The 23,022-nt window shown below is 37.9% G+C and overlaps 1 protein-coding gene across 2 annotated transcripts in view; it reads left to right on the top strand.

The window, feature by feature from the left end:
• PAXBP1 (PAX3 and PAX7 binding protein 1) overlaps nucleotides 1-18,836 on the top strand; it is a 33,765-nt gene extending 14,929 nt beyond the window's left edge. For both annotated transcript variants that reach the window (XM_036850186.1, XM_036850185.1), the window contains exons 9-18: nucleotides 3,199-3,298; nucleotides 3,386-3,501; nucleotides 5,379-5,578; nucleotides 7,059-7,203; nucleotides 7,893-8,014; nucleotides 8,845-8,921; nucleotides 9,296-9,362; nucleotides 12,864-13,010; nucleotides 14,665-14,819; nucleotides 17,642-18,836. In XM_036850186.1, coding sequence (XP_036706081.1) covers nucleotides 3,199-3,298; nucleotides 3,386-3,501; nucleotides 5,379-5,578; nucleotides 7,059-7,203; nucleotides 7,893-8,014; nucleotides 8,845-8,921; nucleotides 9,296-9,362; nucleotides 12,864-13,010; nucleotides 14,665-14,819; nucleotides 17,642-17,759 — 1,247 coding nt within the window. In that variant the 3' untranslated portion in view covers nucleotides 17,760-18,836. The remainder of the gene's footprint in view (nucleotides 1-3,198; nucleotides 3,299-3,385; nucleotides 3,502-5,378; nucleotides 5,579-7,058; nucleotides 7,204-7,892; nucleotides 8,015-8,844; nucleotides 8,922-9,295; nucleotides 9,363-12,863; nucleotides 13,011-14,664; nucleotides 14,820-17,641) is intronic.
• The last annotated feature ends 4,186 nt before the right edge of the window (nucleotides 18,837-23,022 follow it).

The following is a 23,022-nucleotide window of genomic DNA, read 5'->3' as shown; positions in this document are numbered from 1 at the left end:
ATCTTATTCTTCTTTGGGCATATTCTTTCATTCTTTATAGTAAAGACATCATCAGTATTTTATCTTAAAACCATATCTATTTGGCCTTAATTGATTTTCCCCCCATTTTAACACCAATACAAATGCTGTTGTTGATCACAACAAAGGTTTTGAGTTAGGGGCTGGGAAGTTTTGTATGGGAGAGGGGGCTTTATTACATAACAAATGATACAACTCCAAGATTAGGGGAGTTTTGAGCTTCACCCCTTAGATAAAGCAAAATTTTCTGTATTTAAAATTTTTTTGTATTTTCTAGTTTGCCTCATATAGAGGGTTTTTTTTTTAGTAAGTCATTTGGTGCCTACACTTCTTGAAATTGTAGTGTAAAAATTTGGAAATTGAATTTATATTCCTTTCATTATCATGTGTGTTATGGAAAACCAAAATTAATTGGAAACATCTTACTAAATAGTTGAGCTGAAATTCTTTAACCAGACATTTTAAACATTTTAATTCCACTTTTTCATTGCCCTCTATATTCTTGGGTGCTGTAATAGGAATTTTCCTACGTTGGATTTCTCGTGGCTTCTTTTGTCATCTCTTTGGGCCCTATGTCAGCAGTTCTTAAGTGGAAGTGTACATCAGAATTACCCATGATATTAATTTAAAATGCGGATTTCTTGGTCCTGTCCCCAGAGATTCTTGCCAGGTCTTGGATGGTGTCCAGTAATCTGCATATTAAACAACCACCCCAGGTGTTCCAAGTGCAAAGGGCCCTGTTATTCTTTCTGAAAACCATGCTTTGTCATATAGTGTGTCCTCTAAATGAGAGAGACATTGAATCCCTGAGAAAGCATTCTGCTGTGTGCTGGATGGGTTTTGGAGCATCATAAAGAGGTGGTAACATAGCCATCAGATGAGTCAGACTCAGATGTAAGCCACGTGAATGGCTTTGACCTTCTGTTTTTGCCATACACGTTTAAATTGGATTAGTGCCATTTTGGGCACCTAAATAACTAATGCATCCCGCCCAAATCACTTTTGGTCCAGACAGAACCAGATTTCTGGGGCAAATTACAGGTAATCATTATACCTATGACGAGAAGTAATTTCCTTTTAAGTTAAATGGTTGGGTGAGCTATGCATTTCATCAAATACTTTTTCCTGCCTATAATCTGTTCTTTATAATTTGGAGGTATTTACGTATATGGAATTTGAAGTAAGGATTGAATGATGGATGTTAATTAGATTGATAGCTGGCAAGAAGTGAAAGGTAATGAGAAAGTGAAAAGTATTGTCCTAGAGGGAGTATTCATTAATTGCCGAACATTTGAGAAAAATTGCATGGGGTACTGAAGTATCAATTCTTTTTCTGATCTTTTTTTTAAAGAAACAAAAATACAGCCAGAAATTCATTTGTTTAGATTTGTAAACACTTATCAGAGTTACTGCATATAATTCTTACCGAGATGAAGGAGGCTATCTCTTGAGTCATCTACTCTCTTATATCTCCCTCAATATATATTTTACAAAATCTGTAAATATAATAACATTTTAAGTATTTATTATAGTAGAGAATTTTCTTTAAAATATTTCTTTAATGAAGGGTAGCTCTTAAAGAGGCAGGAATCATTTCTGTAGTTTAGGACTTTTTAGCCAATTCATCTATGGTGTGTAGTGGAGTTCCAGTTGAGGTAGAGCTGGGGCATCTTGTTTACTCTACTGATCTTTTTTTGTAATTTGAACTCGGGAACATACTTCCTAATATCCAAGCTATTTTGAAATATGAATGAAAAATTCAGTAAAAGAGTCAACTTTTAAAAGTAGTAGGATCTAGGATAGTTAGGATACACTGAAGTGGATACCAGCTCAGTTTTGGTTTTATTTTTCCTGTTGCTGCTATCGGTGACACATCTTTGATATCAGGAAAAAAACTGTGGAAAAGCCTTAAATTGATGTCTTTCGTTTTGCACGTGATCTCCCCCTCCCCCACCACCACCCTTTGGGTTTTGTGCTTCTCGTTACTATCCCATGTAATACAGAATATCTCCATAGTGTAGAACTTAAATGTAGACATGAGGAAGCATCACAGACAGATGTTTCCCCCACTCTTCCTTCTACCCTAGGCAAGAGATTCGAAGATTCTTCTCTGGAGAAAGAGAGTGGGTCCAACGAAAAGACCATGAGACACTATAACGTCTGGGGGCCCCAACAGAAAGTTGACTTGTACCCAGGGATCTGATGGAGATGCCTCTGTTAGACAGCTCCCACCTACATCCACGAAATTTCCAACCTCATTCTTACATAGGAGGTAGTTAATGATCGTGGTGAACAATACAAGCAATAGAACCAAAGGGACTGAGGAAACAAAGACAATGCAGGTGACAGTAGAAAATTTAAAACATAATTGCTGTCCTCAGGGAGATGTTGAAAGAGATCCTACGGCGTAGCACAAGTAGAGGATGCTATAGAAAAGGAATGTTCTAAGAAGAAAAGCCATATCTCAGAAACTAAAAATACGGTAACTGAGATATAAATTTAAATAGGAAGGTTGAAAGCTAAAGCTAGAAAATTGCCCTAGAAATTAAAAAAAGAGAGATGGAAAATAGGGGAAAAAAGAAATAAGGGAATTGTGCTTTGAAAGTTTGAGAAAGCACAACTTGGTCCTATCAGGTATGATTTTCAGTCTATATGTTGATTCTGCCCTTGTTCTTAAAATAGTAATAGAGAGTAAATTTCTACAAAGAAAAATTAGAATGAAATAGAATAAATGATTAAACTCCTGCAACAAAGCTGTTTTTTCATCCTTCCTACTTATGTCTCTGCTGTCCTATCATTTAACATGTGATGCCTAAGTTCGTCCTTAAAAAAGTAATGTATTATTTTTCCCTTTACACAAGTAATTTAGATTTTTAATTTATTTGGTCATCATGATAGCATAAACTAGTTCTGTTACTTAGACATAAGAACAGGGATTAAGCCCATTTGCATTTGTGTAGTGTTGTTGAACTCTCCATTTATTTTTCTCTTCCTTTTTGTGGGAACACAGATTAATACTGAGATTTGCTCTAAACTAGAAAACTGGCTGGTTTATCGGTTACTGCAGAATCCTGCTGTTGAGATTAGAAAGCAGTCTATCATTATGGCTTATTCTGTGCAAACTCTTTCCTCAAGATTGTTGAAGGAAGGCTTTTAATTTTAACCATTGTTGTTTTACAGATAAAGCTCTGATGGCACCAAATCTTGATTCCTTTGGACGAGATCGGGCACTGTATCAAGAGCATGCAAAACGTCGGATTGCAGAACGGGAGGCGAGAAGGTAATTCTACAGATGCTTGCTGTTGGTTTGTTTGTGAAGGGAGGAGTCTCTTTTATCTGGTTTGGGAACTTGATATTTGTTATTTAGGACTCGTCGTAGACAAGCCAGAGAGCAAGCCGGTAAGATGGCCGATCACCTTGAAGGCCTTTCCAGTGATGATGAAGAAACGTCTACAGATATTACAAATTTCAGTCTGGAAAAAGGTTAGACATTTATTTCGAAATAAGATTCATTGTCAACGTGCTTTCTCCTTGGCTGTGGTTTCTACCATGAAATAATTTGAAGTTTTGTGGCCTCTGCTTTAGAACTAGGCACTTTGGTTTAATTATAAAAACTTGCACCCGTTTTTATTGATGAGTTCTCAAAATTAGTGGTAACACTTTGTTGTGGGGTTCATCTAGTACTTGCATTATAAATGATATTACTCTTTGAATCACAGAATTTTAAAAGTGACAAGAAAATGTTTCAGATCCCAGGGGCAGCCGTAAGGCAGCCTGTCTGGTCTAGAAAGGTAAAGGTTGGCAGTAGGGCATTCAGCCCTAAAGGAAATTCCTGATTTGGGGAGCCCCGAATAATTCAATCAAAAGGAATAGTTAGTTCTGTTACATGAAGACATTTCCAGAAGGATCCCCAAGTAAAAGTCTTTATTCCCCACCACTGGCTGTGATTATTTGGAATTATATTGACTGCGAGCCCTTTGGAACTTATTTGGATAAGCTTATTTTTTTCTCCCACTCTTTTTACAGTGAACATTTCCAAACGTACGGAAAATTGGAAAGAATAGCACAGTGACCACCCATATACACCTGTCACCCAAATTCAGCAATTCTAACCATCATTTAGCCAAGTTTGCTTTGGATATGTGTGTGTTTTGCTGAAACATTTGAAATTAACTTACAGACATCATGGCACTTCCCTCTAAAAACTTTAACATCTTTAATGTCTTCTTTAAAAAAAAAAAAAAAGGATGCTTTTCTACCTAACTGCCACACTATTTTCACACCTGTGAAAATTACCTAGAACTTTCAGTATCATGTCTGCATTCAGTTTTCCTCCGTAACAGCCCCCCGCCACCCCGCCCAGAATTCTTGGGACTGTTTCTGTTACTCTGTATTTTCTAAACCTGGATCCACACAAGGTTCCTGCATTGCACTTGGTTGTTACATCTTTTTATGTAGAATTAGTGAATATCATGATACCTTATACACATACACACACCCGTATTCTTTATTTGTTTAAGGCATTAACTTTCTGAAGAGGCCAGGCCACTTATCTTGTAAAACGTCCTACATTCTAAATTTGTCTGTTTCCTCATGGTTTTAACTTGTTCTTCCAGTCACTATATTTCTTGTAAACTGGAAGTTAAGTCTTGATTAGATTCAGGTTAAAGCTTTTTTGGCAAGAATACTTCACACAAGATGCTGTTACCAGCATGATACCAGATGGCAAATGTTAGGTTACCCACTATTAGTGGTGTTAAGATGGATCTTGAGAAGTAGGTTGTCATGACTAGGTCTCTTCATTATAAAGAGTCTGCTGTTCCAAGTCATATGGAGCATTAAATAACCTTTTACTTAAAGATCCTAGCATCCATTGCTGATTCTTGTCTATGTCAGTTATTGCAATCACCAACAGACTTTGAAAGAAGAGAAATGATTGGTCACTGATCATGATACACATCTGTTATTTACGTGGTGATTTGTGGGCTGAAGAGCTAGATACAGAGTTTGTACTTTATGCAATTACTCACAGTTACTATTCCATGGTGCTTGAAATTTGAACTGAGTTTTTGGGGACAGGTGTTATTTAGACTGTGGTGACAGATAATAGTACATATTGGAACTATGCAAAGCGGAGACTACCTGCACTATGGTTTGCATGATAGACGTTTGGAACCTGAACTTATCTCTGGTTCTTTTCTTTTAAGTTGCAGTTAACAATTATTCCTTTGCTAATGAGCCTATCTTATTGATACTCAAGCTACAAAGAAAACACTGAAAATATTTGAACTGTGTTTTTTCTACTGCATACTAAGTTTTGATTCTCTGTGGGGTTTTTTTGTTGTTGTTGCTGTTTTTAGATCGCATTTCAAAAGAGTCCAGCAAGGTTTTTGAAGATGTCCTTGAAAGTTTCTGTTCAATCGATTGTATTAAATCCCAGTTTGAAGCATGGCGTTCAAAATACTACACATCCTACAAGGATGCTTACATCGGCCTTTGCTTGCCAAAGTTGTTCAATCCCCTCATAAGGCTGCAGCTTCTCACTTGGACTCCTCTTGAGGTGAGTGGCTTCTATCACTGTTGAAAAGCAATACACTGGACTTCCCTGGTGGCGCAGTGGTTAAGAATCCACCTGCCAATGTGGGGGACATGGGTTCGAGCCCTGGTCCGGGAAGATCCCACATGCCACGGAGCTACTAAGCCCATGCGCCACAACTGCTGAGCCTGCGCTCTAGAGCCCACGAGCTACAACTACTGAGCCCGCGTGCCGCAACTACTGAAGCCCGTGTGCCTAGAGCCCGTGCTCCGCAACAAGAGAAGCCACCACAATGAGAAACCCACGCACCACAATGAAGAGTAGCCCGCGCTCGCTGCAACGAGAGAAAGCCCACGCACAGCAAGACCCAACGCAGCCATAAATTTAATTAATTAATTAAAAAAAAACAAAAAACACTTTCTTCTAAAAAAAAAAAAAGCAATATACCATGATGCCTTGGGCAATTTTAATCTCAAAGCTAGAGATGTAAGCCTCAGCAGAGTGTTTTTCAGGGGAGATAGGTCACCCACAGGGCTATAATTGACACATTATCACTGGGTATAATCTTATGATATTTCCTTTTATGTTCTGTCCCTTCTCAAGAGAACTGTCTCTTGCTTTTCGATTTTTATACACTTTCTCAGTCAACTAAAATTACATGTAGTGATGCTGAGATATGAACATGAATGAATAAGAACTTGGTTCTTTGATTCCAGAAAAACAGAACATCATGGGAAAGCTCAATGAGGAAGATGTGAAATGGGACCCTGAACTAAGTCAGTGGTGATGGAAATCAGGAGGATGAGATAAACTGATAGATTTAAGAGGTGGAATCAATAGGACCTCGTTGCCTGTTACATAAGGGAGGAAACTCAAATTGTCTGTACACATGTAGTGGTCATGTTTAAGATATGGTTTTGGAAGTTACCAACATATGGATGGAGCCGTGGGCATGAATGAGATGGGCTGGGTTGAATATGTAAACTGTAACAAAAAGAAGGCTGCGGTTGAAGCCCTGAAAACAAGAGGAAAAAAATCTAAGCTCCGGGAACCATTCAGCTCCCAGCTCCGGATTGCTCTTTGCCAGACCTTGTGGAGTCCTGCCCTGGGCATGTGTTTCTTAGTGTCCAGCAGAGGCTCGGGGACACTTGTGTGCATCTGGGAGCTCTCCTTCTGTGTAGCTCCTTCCTCTGCCCCACAGCTTCTTGCGTTCCAGCCTTCCTGAACTTAGATTGTCTCCTAACTCAGCAGGACTGCTTTGCTTGCAGTTGCCTACCCTCATCTCCTCTTCTGGCCAGGAGCTCACCTCATTTGATTCAGTTCTTTCAGGGTCATGGTCCTGTACTGCCTGTGGTCCATTGTCTGAAAATAGATGTTTCATATTTTTGTCCAGTTTTTAGTTTATGACTGAAGGCTAAATCCAGTTCCTGTTACTCTTTTCATGGCTAGAAGCAGAAATAGCCACTATTTTAAATGTTTGGGTAACCTTTTAAATATTTTCTAGGCAAAATGTCGTGACTTTGAGAATATGCTGTGGTTTGAATCTTTGCTGTTTTACGGTTGTGAAGAGCGAGAGCAAGAAAAAGATGATGTAGATGTTGCACTGTTGCCGACCATTGTGGAAAAGGTGATTCTCCCTAAACTAACAGGTAGAGATTACTGAATTGAACATTCAAACACATTGGGTTTTTCACATCTATTTTTAGGAGTTTTTAATCAGAGCATATTTTCTCATAGAAATTACATTATTAATAATAAAGCTACCACCAGACCCAGAGATGGCTAAAGAGTACCTATCTCTTAACTTGGGACTTAAAGACCACCTTGGGGAGGGCCTGGAGTTGGGGGCAGTAATTGATCCACAGGCAAATTTCAGGCTCTTAAGAACTGCCTGAAGCAAAACTGAATACATAGTTTCAGGGGGAATATGCATTTTTCTGGGGAGCAGTTTCATTACTTTCATCAATTTCTCACAAAAAAATTAGGAATCATTGACATAGGGACCTATTTAAAATATTGATATTAAAAATAAAGCTCAAGTTCAGTTAGAAATTCTTGATGCTGGGACAACATCTCCTAGGATATAGAAATCCTGCTTTCCCCAATCTTTATTTTCACCAAGCAGCAGAAGATAATAGGAATCTGTCCCCTCGCCACATGTGCCTAATCTTCTCAACATTCCCACGGTTAAGAGGACAAAGAAGACTGAAGCTTACACTAGAGGAAGAAAAAAATCATGATTGGCATTTCTAAGTTGGGGACTGCTTGACATCAGATTTAAGTCAGCAGCAGTTTACTTCTGTATCTCAGTACATTCTACTTTTTATTTTCTTAATAGTGATAGCTGAAAATATGTGGGACCCCTTTTCTACAACACAGACTTCAAGAATGGTTGGAGTTACCCTAAAATTAGTAAATGGATATCCTTCAGTAGTGAATGCAGAAAACAAAAATACACAGGTAATTTAATTATTATCTATGAAAGGTTTTTTAAATTTTTTAAAATGTATTATTTTATCTTCTCCTTTCCCTTTGAAAATGAGCAAGAGTTGAGAGAATGAGTGGTTATATTCTGAGCCAACGAGAAAATCTGATTCTCCCACTTGAGGCATCTGTCCTTCATAGCCTGAAATATATAAAATATGAGATAGTAGTTTTTAGTTTCAAAATATCGATTGGGAAGGATGATGTAATTAGTCTAGATAGCCTCTCATTTGTACTGTTTTCACCCTCCTCACCACCCACCCCCATTCTCAATCGGACTAATCAGACATCCCTTGAAGAACTGTATTTTTTTCGGGAAAAGAAAAACTACTGGAATGGATAACAATTGATAATTTAAATGCTGAAACATTTAAATAGCATGTAAAATAACTAGGTATTGTTTTATAAAGTTTCAAAACTTCAGATTGCCACTGCCCGCACTGAACATTCTTATGAGCTATTTAGGTATGAGAAAGTACTCCTTATCATTGTTTTATTTTCACTGACCTCATTTTGAGAGGAACCAGATTATAGGTCTGATCTTAAATCTTTATATAGTAGATTAAGAGGTTGGAAGATTTCTAAATGGCTTTATTGCTTGGTAACTGATGAGGGGTGAACGAAGAGTAAGTAGTAAATATTAAAGACCTTAGGACCTTCAGTGGGGAAAGTTAAAAAATTTGAGATGCTGTTCGCTCAAAATTGAATACTCTATATGATTTGGAATATTGCTTATTTTTATTTACTAAAATTTAACTTTTATCATAGCCCTTATTAAAATGCATGATCTATTTTTAACTCTTTAGGTTTACCTAAAAGCGCTTCTATTGAGAATGAGGAGAACTTTAGATGATGATGTATTCATGCCCTTGTATCCCAAAAAGTAAGTAACTCCTGAGAACATTAAAGATGGTAATATTCTCCGTTATCTTTCAGAGAAGACTTCTTAAACTCCGGAAAACTAAGCATAGCTTGAAATACAAGCTTTACCTACATAGTGTAAACCTGTAGCCCGAAGAGAGTGGCTCAGTGGGGAAATTGCTCCCTTAAGCAGCATAACGCAAATAGTCCTCCCTTAGTATCTCACAATAAATTGCCATTACCTTTTAAAATTATCTTCTGGAATACAGTTGTTTGAAAATTTGAAAAATTAGTTAACTTCTTATGTTCACCTCTTTTACTTACAGAAATCTTCTAGGAATCAGATGGCATTTAACACACAACTTTGATCATGATGTGTTTCTCTTTTTTTCTTAGTGTCTTGGAAAATAAAAATTCTGGGCCTTACTTGTTTTTTCAACGACAGTTTTGGTCTTCAGTTAAGGTATGTGTCTGTAGGCTGTCTAAAAGACTTCAGATTTTGTTTGACTTCATACAAACTAATTTTATTCCAAAAGTTTATTCAGGTTTGATGTTTGCAGAGGTGAAAATGTATTCTGAGTTCCAGTAAGGTCCAAACTAGCCAACAAAATGCCTTACTAAGCCACAGCAAATAGAGTACCAGACACTCTTCTAAGTTGCGGAAATATAGCACTGAATTAAGGTAGAAGTAGACCCTTCATGGTGTTTATAACCAAGCTCAATTGACAGTAGCAAATAAGTAATCTCAGGTGTGATGAATTTTGAAAAAAATTCAAAGTTGTATGGGAGCGTATGACAAGGGGCACAGATACCTTGATGGATGAGTCACAGAAGATTCCCTTCCACCCTGAGGAAGTGATATTTACGTTATTAGTTGGCCCTGAGGTAAGGGAGAGCAGGGTACACTAGAATGGAGAAAAGGCCAGGATGGCTAGAGTTAGGGAAGAGATGAGCAGTTCAGATGATATGGGAGCTCTCATTTACACGCAGACATGTAATCACTCCCTAAATCAAGATGTATAGCGCTTCCATCATCTCCCCCAAATTCCCCATGCCCATTTGTAGTCAAGCCCACCCCTACAGCCTGGCCACCCCTTTTTATCGTCCTGTAGTTTTCTTTGTAAGAATGTCTTAGGAATGGAATTATATACTAACTAGCCTTTTGAGTCTGGCTTCATTCACTTAACAGAATGCATTCGTGATTTATCAGTGTTGTCTTGTGTTCACTCCTTTTTATTGCCAAGTAGTATTCCATCGTATGGTGGATATACCACAGGTGTTTTTGTTTGGTTTTTTATCCATTCCCCAGTTGAGGGACACTGGATTGTTTCCAGTTTGGAGTAATTATGAATAAACCTGTTTGCACACAGGTCTTTCTGGGTATATAAGTTTTCATCACTTGGGTAAATACCTAGGCAAAGCTGTTTTCTAAACCAACAATATATTAGCGTTCTAGTTATTCTTTCTCACCACTCACCACACTTGGTATCTTCAGGGTTTTTATTTTTTTTAAGTCATTCTCCTAGGTGTATGGTTGTGTCTTGTTATCGTTTTAATTTGCATTTTCGTAACAGCTGATGATGTTGAGCATGTTTTCTTTTTTTTCCCCTTTTTTTTTTTAATAAATTTATTTATTTTATTTATTTATTTTTGGCTGCGTTGGGTCTTCGTTGCTGCTTGCGGCTAGCGGGGGCTACTCTTCGTTGCGGTACGCGGGCTTCTCATTGCGGTGGCTTCTCTTGTTGCGGAGCATGGGCTCTAGGCGCGCGGGCTCAGTAGTTGTGGCGCACGGGCTTAGTTGCTCCGCGGCATGTGAGATCTTCCCGGCCCAGGGCTTGAACACATGTCCCCTGCACTGACAGGCGGATTCTTAACCACTGCGCCACCAGGGAAGCCCAAGCATGTTTTCATGTGCTTACTTGCCATTTGTATATGTTCTTCGATGAAGTATCTGTTCAAATCTTTTGCCCATTTTTAAAAATTGGGTTTTCTTATTATTGAGCTTTGAGTTCTGTATTCTTGATACAAGTACTTTATCAGATACGTGATCTGCAAAGAGTTTTCCCCCCCTAGTCTGTGTCTTAACAGTCTTTCAGAGTGCAGAAGTTCTTCATTTTGAAGAAGTCCAACTTATTATTTTTTCCGGTTATGAGTTGTGCTTTAGGTGTCGCATCTAAGAAATCTTTGCCTAATACAAGGCCACAGAGTTTTTTTCCTATCCTTTCTCCTAGACATGTCATAGTTTTAGGTTTTACATTTAAGTCTGTGATCCATTTTGAGTTAATTTTTATATAGGGCATGAGGCCTTGAAGTTCCTTTGTCCCAGCACAGTTTGTTGAAAAGACTATCCTTTTTAAAATTAAATTGCTTTTGTACCTTTGCTGAGAATCATTTGCTCTTATATGGGTTGTGGAAGGGTTTTTAGTAGGGAAGTGACATGAAAATATTGCCCTTTTTAACATATTCTGGCTTCTGTGTGGGGATAGTGAAATGAAGTAGGTGAAGATAGTAACAATGAAAACGGAAATTAGTACTTATTACATATTTACTGTGTGCCAAGCACTGTAGCACACCCTCTTACATAGATTATCTCATTGAATCCTCACAGCAGCCCTAGGAGCTTGACTCTGCTGGTGGGACAGGGAGGCACAGAATAACCTGCCCAGGCTCATCCCTTTGTTAAGTGGTAGAGATGGGAGTCTAACTCAGCCACTCAAACTCCTGAGTGGCTCTTCTCAACTGGGTTTCTGTGGAAGAATTAATACCTGATGCCCTAAGGCCTCCATTGCGTATGCAACTAGAATGGTACTAGCTTGTACCATCCTTGGGAAAATTATGTAAGGAGTCACTCAAATCATTTTCTGTAGGTTTTAGTTTTCTCACAGAGCCCTGCTTGAGAAAAACTATACCAGAGCTGTTGCTCGTAGTCAGTTGAATAACTGCAGGGTCCACAAAGAGATGACGGCAGCTTCGATCAGGGGCATGGCAGCAAGGACTGAGAGAAGGGTACAGGATGGGAAGAGGTGGGGTTCGACAACTTGAGGGAGAGGTCAAGAATGATAAGGCTCATGTAGGCTCTGGCTTGATTGACTTGTTGGATAGTGTTGCCATTTCCTAAGATGAGAAATACTGGGAACTTAGAATTTTATGGTGGAATGGGCGAGGGCTTCCATTTTATATGTATTGAGCTTAAGTAGTTCCAATGTCCAGGTTCATGAAGTCTGGTGAACATGCAATGTGGTAGTCAAAAAGAGAATTTCCATCTTTTTGCAGGGTCATAGGACTGGTTTAGGCATGATTTTCAAGGGAGGACATTTATCTAAGAATCATCATTTGCCCACCAGAACTTTCTGTTATGATGGACAATGTTCTGTATCTGCATTGGACACTATAGTAACCACTAGCTCCATGTGGCTATTTAAATTTTAGTTAACCTCAGTCATTATCAAAAATATTCAGACTCTTCAAAACTGCTTATTAGTGCTTTGGCAAGACATGGTCCAGGGTATTTCATAAGGTGTTTTATTGTGTAAGTAATTTACTTTGTACTTAATTTAATTGCTTTACATTGCCTCTCAATTTTTTTTCCTTCTCAAAAAACCAAACTTTTAGTAACAGAAATCTGATTTGTGGTTGCCACAGGTGGGGAGTTGTGGGGAGTTGTGGGGAGATTGGATAAAGGGGATCAAAAAGTACAAACTTCCAGTTGTAAGATAAGATAAGTTCTGGGGGTGTAATGTACAACATGATGACTGTAATTAACAATAGTGTATTGTATATTTGAAAGTTGCTAAGAGAATAGAAAAAAGATTTGTAACTGTGAGGGGAAGGATGTTAACTTATGGTGATTATTTCACAATATATATTTAAATCATTATGTTGTATGCCTTAAACTTACGCAATGTTACATGTCAATTATATCTCAGTAAAACTGGGGAAAAAATAATTTTTTTCTTCTTTCTAGCTCTTAGGGAATTTTCTTCAATGGTATGGCATTTTCTCAAACAAAACTCTTCAGGAATTATCAATAGACGGTTTATTAAATAGATACATTCTCATGGCTTTTCAGAATTCAGAATATGGCGATGACAGCATCAAAAAAGCCCAAAATGTGAGTTAAATGACACATATTGTAGTTTTTAAAGCATACGAGTTAAGATGGATTAAGTTTTCTTTGTTTGAAGAGATTTGAGAATTTCATGAAAACCCCTTTGATTATCGAAGTTGGTGTAATGTTGACAATCTCCCCTTAGCATTTTTTACATAAAAAGTTGTACTGTTATATATGTGTATATTTGTCCTTCTATCAGTCTATCTATATCAATATTTTTATAGGTATTAATAAAAGTTTTAATTTGGGGATAATTTTTTAACAATTGAATGAATGCTATTTTAAGTGTTACTAACGAAATGGTCTCTTTTCTCATTTAAGAAATAATTTTAGTTAATTTTTTTTACTTCATATACGTGAGTTACACAGTTTTGATAATTTTTTAAACAGTCATATGATTAAAGAAAATGTGCAAGTACAGTACAGTTTTTCAACCTAACCACATCAGAGTAATTCTCTGACATGATACTCCCTCACCCTCAAATAGTTTTGTGTCTGTTTCCTATAAACATGGATTTTCTTGTACATGATTACAATATGACCATCAACATCAGGAAATTAACGTTTATATATTACTGTCACCTAATCCTTAGGCCCCTTTTCACATTTTATCAGCTATCTCAGTAATATCCAAAGGAGCTGACAAAAGAAATTCCCAGATCATCCTTTGCATTTAATTGTCATGTCTCTTTAGCCTTCTTTAATCTGGAAGAGTGCTTCATTCCTTGACCTTCATACCTTGACACTTCTGAAGATGATAAGCCAGTTATTTTGTAGAATGTCCCTCAATTTGGGTATGTCTGGTATTCTCTCATGAATAGATTCAGATTTTGCATCTTTGTCAGGAATTGTCCTAGACTTCATTAGTGTGAGTCCCTTCAAGTTGACCTCTGCGACCTTGTGGCATGTCCTCTAATTTGGGGGGAGCACTTTCTTGCTTTCTGGCACACGATGTTCCAGGCTTATCTTGTACCTGCTTGGCCCAGCTGTGGCATCAGTTGTTTCTCCAAGCATCCCTGGGTTCTTTGGTGGGGAGCTATCTCTACCCACTGGCTGCTTTCTCCCGGGTGGGAAACAGCCTCCCCTTGCTCGGGTTTTGGTACCCCATGCCAGGTTGCCACCATGCCCTGTTCATGTCCTGCTCGGGCTCTTGCCCTAGGCTGCCCCTCCGATGTGATGCTCTCTTCACTCCATTCTGGGCCAGCACGGCTCCTACTGCCAGCAAGGATGCCTACTTACTGAACTGTTCAGCATGGGGAGAGGCTGCAGTTTGGTACTTATGCTATACATGTTTTTACATCAAAAGCTGCTGATCAAAGGACAGTTGAGTTCATTTAGGGCTTTCTGGAAGACTGGAAAATGAAGCAATTGGTTATCAATTTTATGTCCCTAATTTACTTAAATATTGGAGAAATTATTTATCTTTTGCTTTGAGTGTCTATATATTGAAGTTTAAAATTAGGGTATATCTAGGTGTATTTGTATAGTTTATGTAGAAAATCAGGTTTAAAAGAATATCCCTTCTAAATAATTAGTTATATGTTGCTCAATAGCAAGTCTTCTAGTTAAATACATGATACGCATTATCTAGACTCAGCTTTTAGATGCTTTAATTTATTTTTGTTTTAACTGTTTACATCCTTCTTCTTCATAGGTAATCAGTTGTTTCCCCAAGCAGTGGTTCATGAATCTGAAAGGAGAAAGAACTATTTCTCAGTTAGAAAACTTCTGTCGATACCTTGTACACTTAGCAGATACAATTTACAGAAACAGTATCGGGTGCTCTGATGTGGAAAAAAGAAATGCAAGGTAATTATTTGTAATTATTGAATGAAACAGTGATCTAGAGTCTTTAGTTGTTAGGTTTAGTATTATTAAAATGTTTTCAGTAGAGACATGTTTATATTTTACTTTAATTTTTATTTTATTTTGATTCTTTTCTTTCTTTTTTTTTAAATTAATTTATTTATTTATTTTTGGCTGCTCTGGGTCTTTGTTGCTGCGTGCGGCCTTTCTCTAGTTGCAGAGAGCGGCAGCTACTCTTCGTTGCGGTGCGCAGGCTTCTCATTGTGGTGGCTTCCCTTGTTGCAGAGCACGGGCTCAAGGCACATGGGCTTCAGTAGTTGTGGCTCGCAGGCTGTAGAGCGCAGGCTCAGTAGTTGCGGTGCACGCAGAGGCTTAGTTGCTCTGCGGCATGTGGGATCTTCCCAGTCCAGGGCTTGAACCCATGTCCCCTGCGTTGGCAGGCAGACTCTTAATCACTGTGCCACCGGGGAAGCCCTATATTTTACTTTAAATTGTAAACATTGACTTAGTATTGATAAACCTACCAAAAATACACATTATATTTTTCATTTTTGCAACTTTTACCTAATCTTTTTTCAATATGTTATTTATGAAAATATTAAGGGAAGATTTCAGTAAGTGAATCATTGCTTTTTCTGTCTCCTCCCTTAAATAATTGGGGAAATCTCAGGCTCTTAGAATGTCATGGATCTTGGTCTTTGGAGGTTCATTTTACAGATACAAACCCTAGAAAAGATAGCCACTGAAACCCAAAGTATATTGAAGGTTATATCTCAGTTTTGAGATGTTTGTGCTCTGTGTTGAGTTTTTCTGTATCCGTCTCATGGACTAAGTCATCACTCATGATTTATGGGGAGCAGCTTACACATATTTTTTATCAAGGTTTCAAGGAAGGAATGAACAAACAAACCATTAACCCTTTTTTGGTACATTGTCTTGGGTGTTCATGGAATTTGGGGGTAGATCTCTAGCATAAAAAGTAAGTAATAGTAATAATAACAACTAGTACCATTTGGAAGAATTTTTATTTTTGTTTTGTTTTTTGTTATTTGTTTTTTTGGGCACGCTGCATGGCTTGTGGGATCTTAGTTCCCAGACCAGGGATTGAACCCAGGCCCACCGCAGTGAAAGTGCCGAGTCCTAACCACTGGACCACCAGGGAATTCCCAAAGACGAATTTTATTTTTTAAAGTTTCATTTCATATATTCTTCCTAATGTCAGAGTTTCATTTTCATTTTGATCACACCATTAGTCATACCCCATAACAAAATCTTTTTCTTTTCCCCTGTTCCCCTTCCAGGAAAAAGAACCTTATTTTCGTGAGAGAAAATTTGCTATCTTTTATAATAAAATTAAAAGCAAAGTAGATAGTAAATACTTCAGTGGTTAAAAAAAATCTTTGCCAGGTGATTTTGGGGGTTTTTTTTGGCCACACTGTGTGGCTTGTGGGGTTTTAGTTCCCCGACCAGTGATCGAACCCAGGCCCTTGGCAGTGAGAGCTCAGAGTGCTAACCTCTGGACCACCAGGGAATTCCCTGGTTTATATTTTTATTTCATCCTTAACATGTCATTTTGGTGTTGGTTGTTATTTATTGGCACTAATATTTCTTCTCAATGTGTTGTTTTTTACTAGATAAATCCTATTCACTTCACTTTTTTTTAAATTTTGATTTATATATGTAACAGTGTTTTTGTTTGGGAGTAAATATCAACAAACAGTATTTACTTTTCTATGGAAAAGAATTTCAGCAGCTGTTTAAGCACCTGCTGTCTGCAGTGCACATAAAGTAGGTTCCACGTGAGTCACAAAATCTTAAAAATTATAATCCTTCCCTAAAAGGTGCTTACTACAATTTTTTTTTTTTTTAAAGAAATTCACGTTCTTTTATTTATTTATTTATTTATTTATGACCGTGTTGAGTCTTCGTTTCTGTGCGAGGGCTTTCTCTAGTTGTGGCAAGTGGGGACCACTCTTCATCGCGGTGCGCGGGCCTCTCACCATCGCGGCCTCTCTTGTTGTGGAGCACAGGCTCCAGACGCGCAGGCTCAGCAATTGTGGCTCACGGGCCCAGTTGCTCCGTGGCATGTGGGATCTTCCCAGTCCAGGGCTCGAACCCGTGTCCCCTGCATTGGCAGGCAGACTCTCAACCACTGCGCCACCAGGGAAGCCCCACTACAATTTTGTAGAGAAGAGACGGCTAATAATGTCACATTGTGTGTTGTTTCTCACAAGTGGTTCAAACTATTGTAAATGTTAAAAGTAGTTCCTGGCAGCATCACCTGGGAGCTGTGTTAGAAATGCAGATCCTCAGGCCCCGCTCCAGACCTACTGAACAGAATTCTGAAGGTGGGGCCTGGTGATCTGTGTTTTAGAACACTTCTGGGTAATCCTGATGTATGCTAAAATTTGAGGATTACTGAGAATGACTTCTAGCTGGGTGATAAAAGAAGCCAGGTCACACTTCATTAGTGAATTTTGGAGGAGTGGAAATTACTCTGGATCTTGATGGGTTGGTCGTGAATACCCACGAGTATGACTTGCGTCCCAGGTGTGTTCTAGGAGAGCCAGGGCTCTGGTTCGGGAAGGAGTGGGGGGCGGGGCTCTGAAGTAGTTAAGTTAGGCAATAGAGTGCTTTCTCTCCTTTCTCGATATTAATGAAAATCATGGATCTGAATGAGATTTGGGGGTGTTTTTATTTTTGAAAATGGGTCCTCTGTTTCTGGGCATTTAAACATGGGCAGGTTTTTTTTTTTTTAATATGGACAGTTTTTTTTTTCCACATGCTGTAACCTGCTGATCTGTGTTTCCTTTTTTCTCTTTTAGGGAAAACATAAAACAGATAGTAAAACTCCTTGCAAGTGTTCGAGCTCTGGATCACGCTATATCTATTGCGAGTGACCACAATGTGAAAGAATTTAAGTCTTTGATCGAAGGAAAATAGATCTATGAGATTGAAAAGAAGCCTATTTGTTCTAATACCATTCCCAATGTAAAAACTTTGTATATATGTAAAGTTTCTTAAACTGTAAAATATTGACTCTTGTTTTAATACAAAGAACATTATTAATATTCAATACTGTGTCCTTAAATGCGATTTCTTCGGAATGAAAGGAATTCAGATCATTTCTAGGAAGTCTGTGAATGGTTTCCTTACTGCCTGTCATACTTTGTTTACAGAAGTATTTTATATGGTCATTTAAATTAACCCTCTCAGCTAATTGTTCTCTGTAAACAATGTGTGCAGTGTATAATGTATAATTATGCATATATATATATATATATTTATACCACCATGGAGTTACTTTCACACTGGAAATTTGTGGTGTTTTTCTACAGAGTAAGCCTTTTAACAGCAGAAAATTATTCAATAGCAAATTGTCTTAGGGAAATTACTACACTGTTGCAACAAAAGGGCTGGCAAGTGACTAAGTATTCGTCACCTTTTGGTTAGCAGTTGCTATCACTGTAGCTGTGCTGCCTTAAAATTGAGAGTTGAGTGTGGACTTAGTCATTGGTGAATGGTGAACTTTTCTTCCTTGAATTAGCATTACAGTCAACTGTACGTTTAATGTGAGCTCTAAATAAATATATGCAACGTAGGTTTTTGAAAAGAACGTAGAAGTTTCATTTTTGGAAATAATAGACCCACAACCTAATGCATGGTTTGGGGCTGACTGTCCTGTCTCATTCATGATTTTACTCCCTGACCAGCTTAAAAAAATACATGCATTTGAATTTTAGTAATCTAGCATTATATTTTAAATCTCACATATGTGAGTTATGATATGCAATAAAGAACACGCCTTGCTGATTAGCTACACCCAAGCAGTTTAATATCCATGGTCTTCTGTAATGTTTATACCATGTTGTAAATATTCAGAGAACTTGTTTTAAAGTTTATGCTTTCTTGATTCTGTGATTTTCAAAAGAGGAACTTTTTGGAAATTAAGGACTATTGTTTGATAATTATATATGTAATTAAGCTTTAGCCAAGCATTAAATTAATTTTTAAATAGAACCTTTGTTGTATTTGGCTGGCGACTAATTTTAGTTGGAGCATTTCAAATGACTAATATAGTGAGACTATTAGCATGTGTACCCTTGGTCAAGTCAAATAATATTTAGAACAGTGTCATGCACTCTAATTGCTCTGTCAATTTTATCTTTATTGTAGGATCATTGCTTATCCCTACAGATTCATTCTGGATGAATTTTTTGTTACAACTCAGTGGCCTACTAAATAGAATTAAAATAGAACACTTATTCTCAACTTAAATGGACTAAAACATACAAACTCGCATATATATATGACGTGCACATCATTTGCGCCTTAAATTTGTGTTTCCAAACGCATTGAACCGATTACTTTTCCTGTATCTGCTTTTAAGGACTCTTGAAGTAAACTCAGATTTTTCATCATGTGAAATCCATCAGGCTGTTTTACTTTCAGGAATGAGTTTGAACACCACACTAGGACCTTGATGTCAGGTGAATTTAGCATAGAACTGTGCATAAAACAAGTGGTTTTCGTTTCACAACCCGAAGTTTTTTATTCCTGAAATAGCTAAAGGACGTTCTTTCTTAGGAAGGAAATTGTCAAAAGAGAAATTCAGAGGGTGACATTTTAATAAAGCTGAGGTTTTGTCTTTGCAGTTTTTTCTTTTGGCGCAGTCTTCCAAAATAGATGAGGAAGGTTTTTGAAAAGGAAAGTTATTTTATTGAGACAACATAAACCATAGGCATAAGGAACTGTTAACTGCTGTTCTACCAGGTGAGGATGGTGGCCCATATCCTTACTGATGCCATGGTGTCCTGCATAGACCTGCAGCTCTGCCCGAGGGCTTTCTCTTGGCCTGTGCTACAGGCTGGAGTGTCCACTGCCTAATGTCCCTGGGAGCAACCCTCAGCCAAAGTAAGGAGGGGGAACAATAAATCCCCCAGTGCGTTAGTTCAGGTCATCTGGGGAGCAGTCTCTGAGATGGCATTACATATATTGATACAAGAGATTTGGGGCAGGGAATGACAATGAGGGGCCAAGAGGGAGTGGGAGGAGGCTGGGAGAGCCTTAGTGCTGAGAGGTCGTGAGGCAGGGAAGGAATTAAAGAAGGTGTCAGACATCAGTGCAGTTCTAAGAAAGTTTCAGCAAGGCTGACAGAGTCCTCAATACAAAGTTACGATTCTGAGGAGTTTCATGTCTCCAGGAGCTGGCCTGCCTTTGTATTCCATCATGCTCAGTAATTGGTGGAGAGCAGTTCTTGGGGAGCATGGCCTGTACAACCAGATTCTCGTAGAAAATCTAAGGCACGATTTCACGTCTACCACACCAGCTTCCTAATCTCATAGGAAAACAGTTAGGTTTCACATCATCTCCCAGAGGGCTTCATTTCATGTGAACCATGGTTGTCTGCAGTGATAACCTCATCACCCAGAACTGGCCAAGAATCTCCCAAGTCTTCAAGCAAGTACCTTCCTCATGAGAATGTACTAAAATGTAGAGTTCCCTAATTGTTTTAAAGACAGGTTTATTGAGGTATGAGTTATAAACTGTAAAGTTTACCCTCTGTAAACATGTATAGTTCAATGAGTGTGGACGAATGCCTAATTCTGTTTTAAATGCTAATTTCCCTTGAAATCATGAAATCCTCCTAAAAATGGTCAGACGTTTTAGAGCTGCAAAATACAATATGAAAACGTCAGTTGCTACATTGTAGTGGTTCTTTACGGTTACAATAACTCTTCTAATTTCTAACATTGTAATATCCATATAGTAAAGGGAGTGTTGCCATTCCCTGATTATGGCAAAGAACACTTTGGTCTGTGGTGTCAAGTAAATGAAAATGAGAACAATTAAACTATCTATGGGTGTTAGGTTCACAGCTGCTGAGAGACTGCAGATTGCCCAGCAAAGGCGGACAGGCTAAAAATTGTTATATGGAATTGGTATTGATAGGCAGTGTTGACTGGCCCATGGTCTGCTTCTGGACCTCCGGGCCCCGGTAATTTGTACTGGCTTCCTCCCAGCCCTGTCAGTGCTAACTCTAGCAGAGGCTCAGAGGTTAGAATCATCCTGTACAATGAGAATGCCTAGCACAGGGTTTCTCAGAATGTATACTGTGGTCCACCAGTTCACGGGCTCTTACTTTAAAAGATCTTTAGGAAAATGAGACTTAGATATAAGACATGACACCATCAAACTCCTAACAGAGAACGTAGACAAAACATTCTCTGACATAAATCATACCAATGTTTTCTTAGGTTAATCTCCCAAGGCAATAGAAATAAAAGCAAAAATAAACAAATGAAACCTAATCAAACTTACAAGTTTTTGTACAGCAAAGGAAACCATAAAATGAAAAGACAACCTACGAACTGGGAGAAAATATTTTCAAATGATGCGACCTGACAAGGGCTTAATTTCCAAAATATATAAACAGCTCATACAACTTAACAAAAATAACAACCCAATTGAAAAATGGGCAGAAGGCCTAAATAGACATTTCTCCAAAAAAGACATACAAATGGCCAACGGGCACATGAATAGATGCTTAACATCGCTAATTATTAGAGAAATGCAAATCAAAACTACAATGAGGTACTACCTCAAACTGGTCAGAATGGCCATCATTAAAAAAAATTGACACATAACAAGTGCTGGAGAAAGTGTAGAGGGAAGGGAACCCATCTACACTGTTGGTGGGAATGTAAATTGGTGCAGCCATTATGGAAAACAGTATGGAGGTTCCTCAAAAAACTAAAAATAGAGTTGCCATGTGATCCAGCAATCCCACTCCTGGGCATATATCTGGACGAAACTATAATTGAAAAAGATACATGCACCCCAATGTTCATAGCAGTGAAGTAAGTCAGAAAGAGAAAGACAAATACCATATGATATCACATATGTGGAATCTAAAATACAACACAAATGAACATATCTATGAAACAGAAATAGACTCACAGACATGGAGAACATAGACTTGTAGTTGCCAAGTTCGGGGGGATGGAGTGGATTGGAAGTTAGGGTTTAGCAGATGTAAACCATTATTTATATAGAATGGATAAACAACAAGGTCCTACTATGTAGCACAGGGAACTATACCCAATATCCTGTGATAAACCATAATGGAAAAAATATGAAAAAGAATGTATATATGTGTATAACTGAATCACTTTGCTGTACAGCAGAAATTAACACAACATTGTAAATCAACTATACTTCAATAAAATAAGTTTTAAAAAGAAAGATCTTTAGGAAAATGTACCTTATACCCCATGCTTGATAATTCAAAATACATGGTAAATGATAAAAAGTTTGACAAATCCTGTAGAAACCATTTTAAGCTACTTTACAAAAGCACTTTGACCATGAAAGCTTACCTTTTACACATACCTTTAGATGTTGAAATTCCAGAGGTGCCTGCTGCTTAGGGACTAATAGCCATGTTGAAGAGTGAACATCCTACAGCCCTGATCTCAGGAAGGCCAAGCCCTGTTATGGCTCTGGTCCTTTGATTTCCACAAGAATCCTTGTGTGTCATTAAAACAAACCATCTTAGCTCTCTTGACTTGGTTTCTTTTTCCAAATGAAAACTATTTTTGTCACATACAAGTTCCTTGTTTGCTCCAGTTGCAATTTTCTTAACCCTGGTATGTGTGAGCAATTTTTCACTCTTTGAAGTTTTTGTTTTATTCTCACAATGATTCTGCTCTCAAACTTACTATATTTTTGACTGACAAAATTTCTATTTTTCCAGTTTAAAATCTTGTCCTTTACTATGAACTTATTCAAAGCAAACAGCTAACGCTATTTGTAACCTACTGTTGTGTTGCCTCTCAAGACCACCATTTTCTCTTTAACAAGGAGTCATCCCTGCCTGTATAATAGATCTCTGCCGATCCCGATATGAAGGTTAGCTCTAGTCTGTGTAACCTGAAAAAAAGCTATTAAAGATAACTGAATCAGGCTGTAAACATTCCCCAAATTTGCCAAATGCTTTCTAGTATTTTTGATAAGGAAATCCAGGAAAAGTAGGCCCTATTACTAATTTACATGGTGAATCTGTCAAAATTCATAGCCTTGTAACATATGGTATATTTTTTGTCATTGGGATATTCATTTCTAAATTAATAAATCCCATCATTTACCGGGTACATAAGTGTTTTTGACCTAAAGAAACGGCAAATACATGTTTCAACCTGATACA

The sequence above is a fragment of the Balaenoptera musculus genome, chromosome 4, assembly GCF_009873245.2.
Source record: "Balaenoptera musculus isolate JJ_BM4_2016_0621 chromosome 4, mBalMus1.pri.v3, whole genome shotgun sequence".
NCBI classification, from domain to species: domain Eukaryota; kingdom Metazoa; phylum Chordata; class Mammalia; order Artiodactyla; family Balaenopteridae; genus Balaenoptera; species Balaenoptera musculus.
This window is presented reverse-complemented; position numbering and strand designations above follow the sequence as displayed.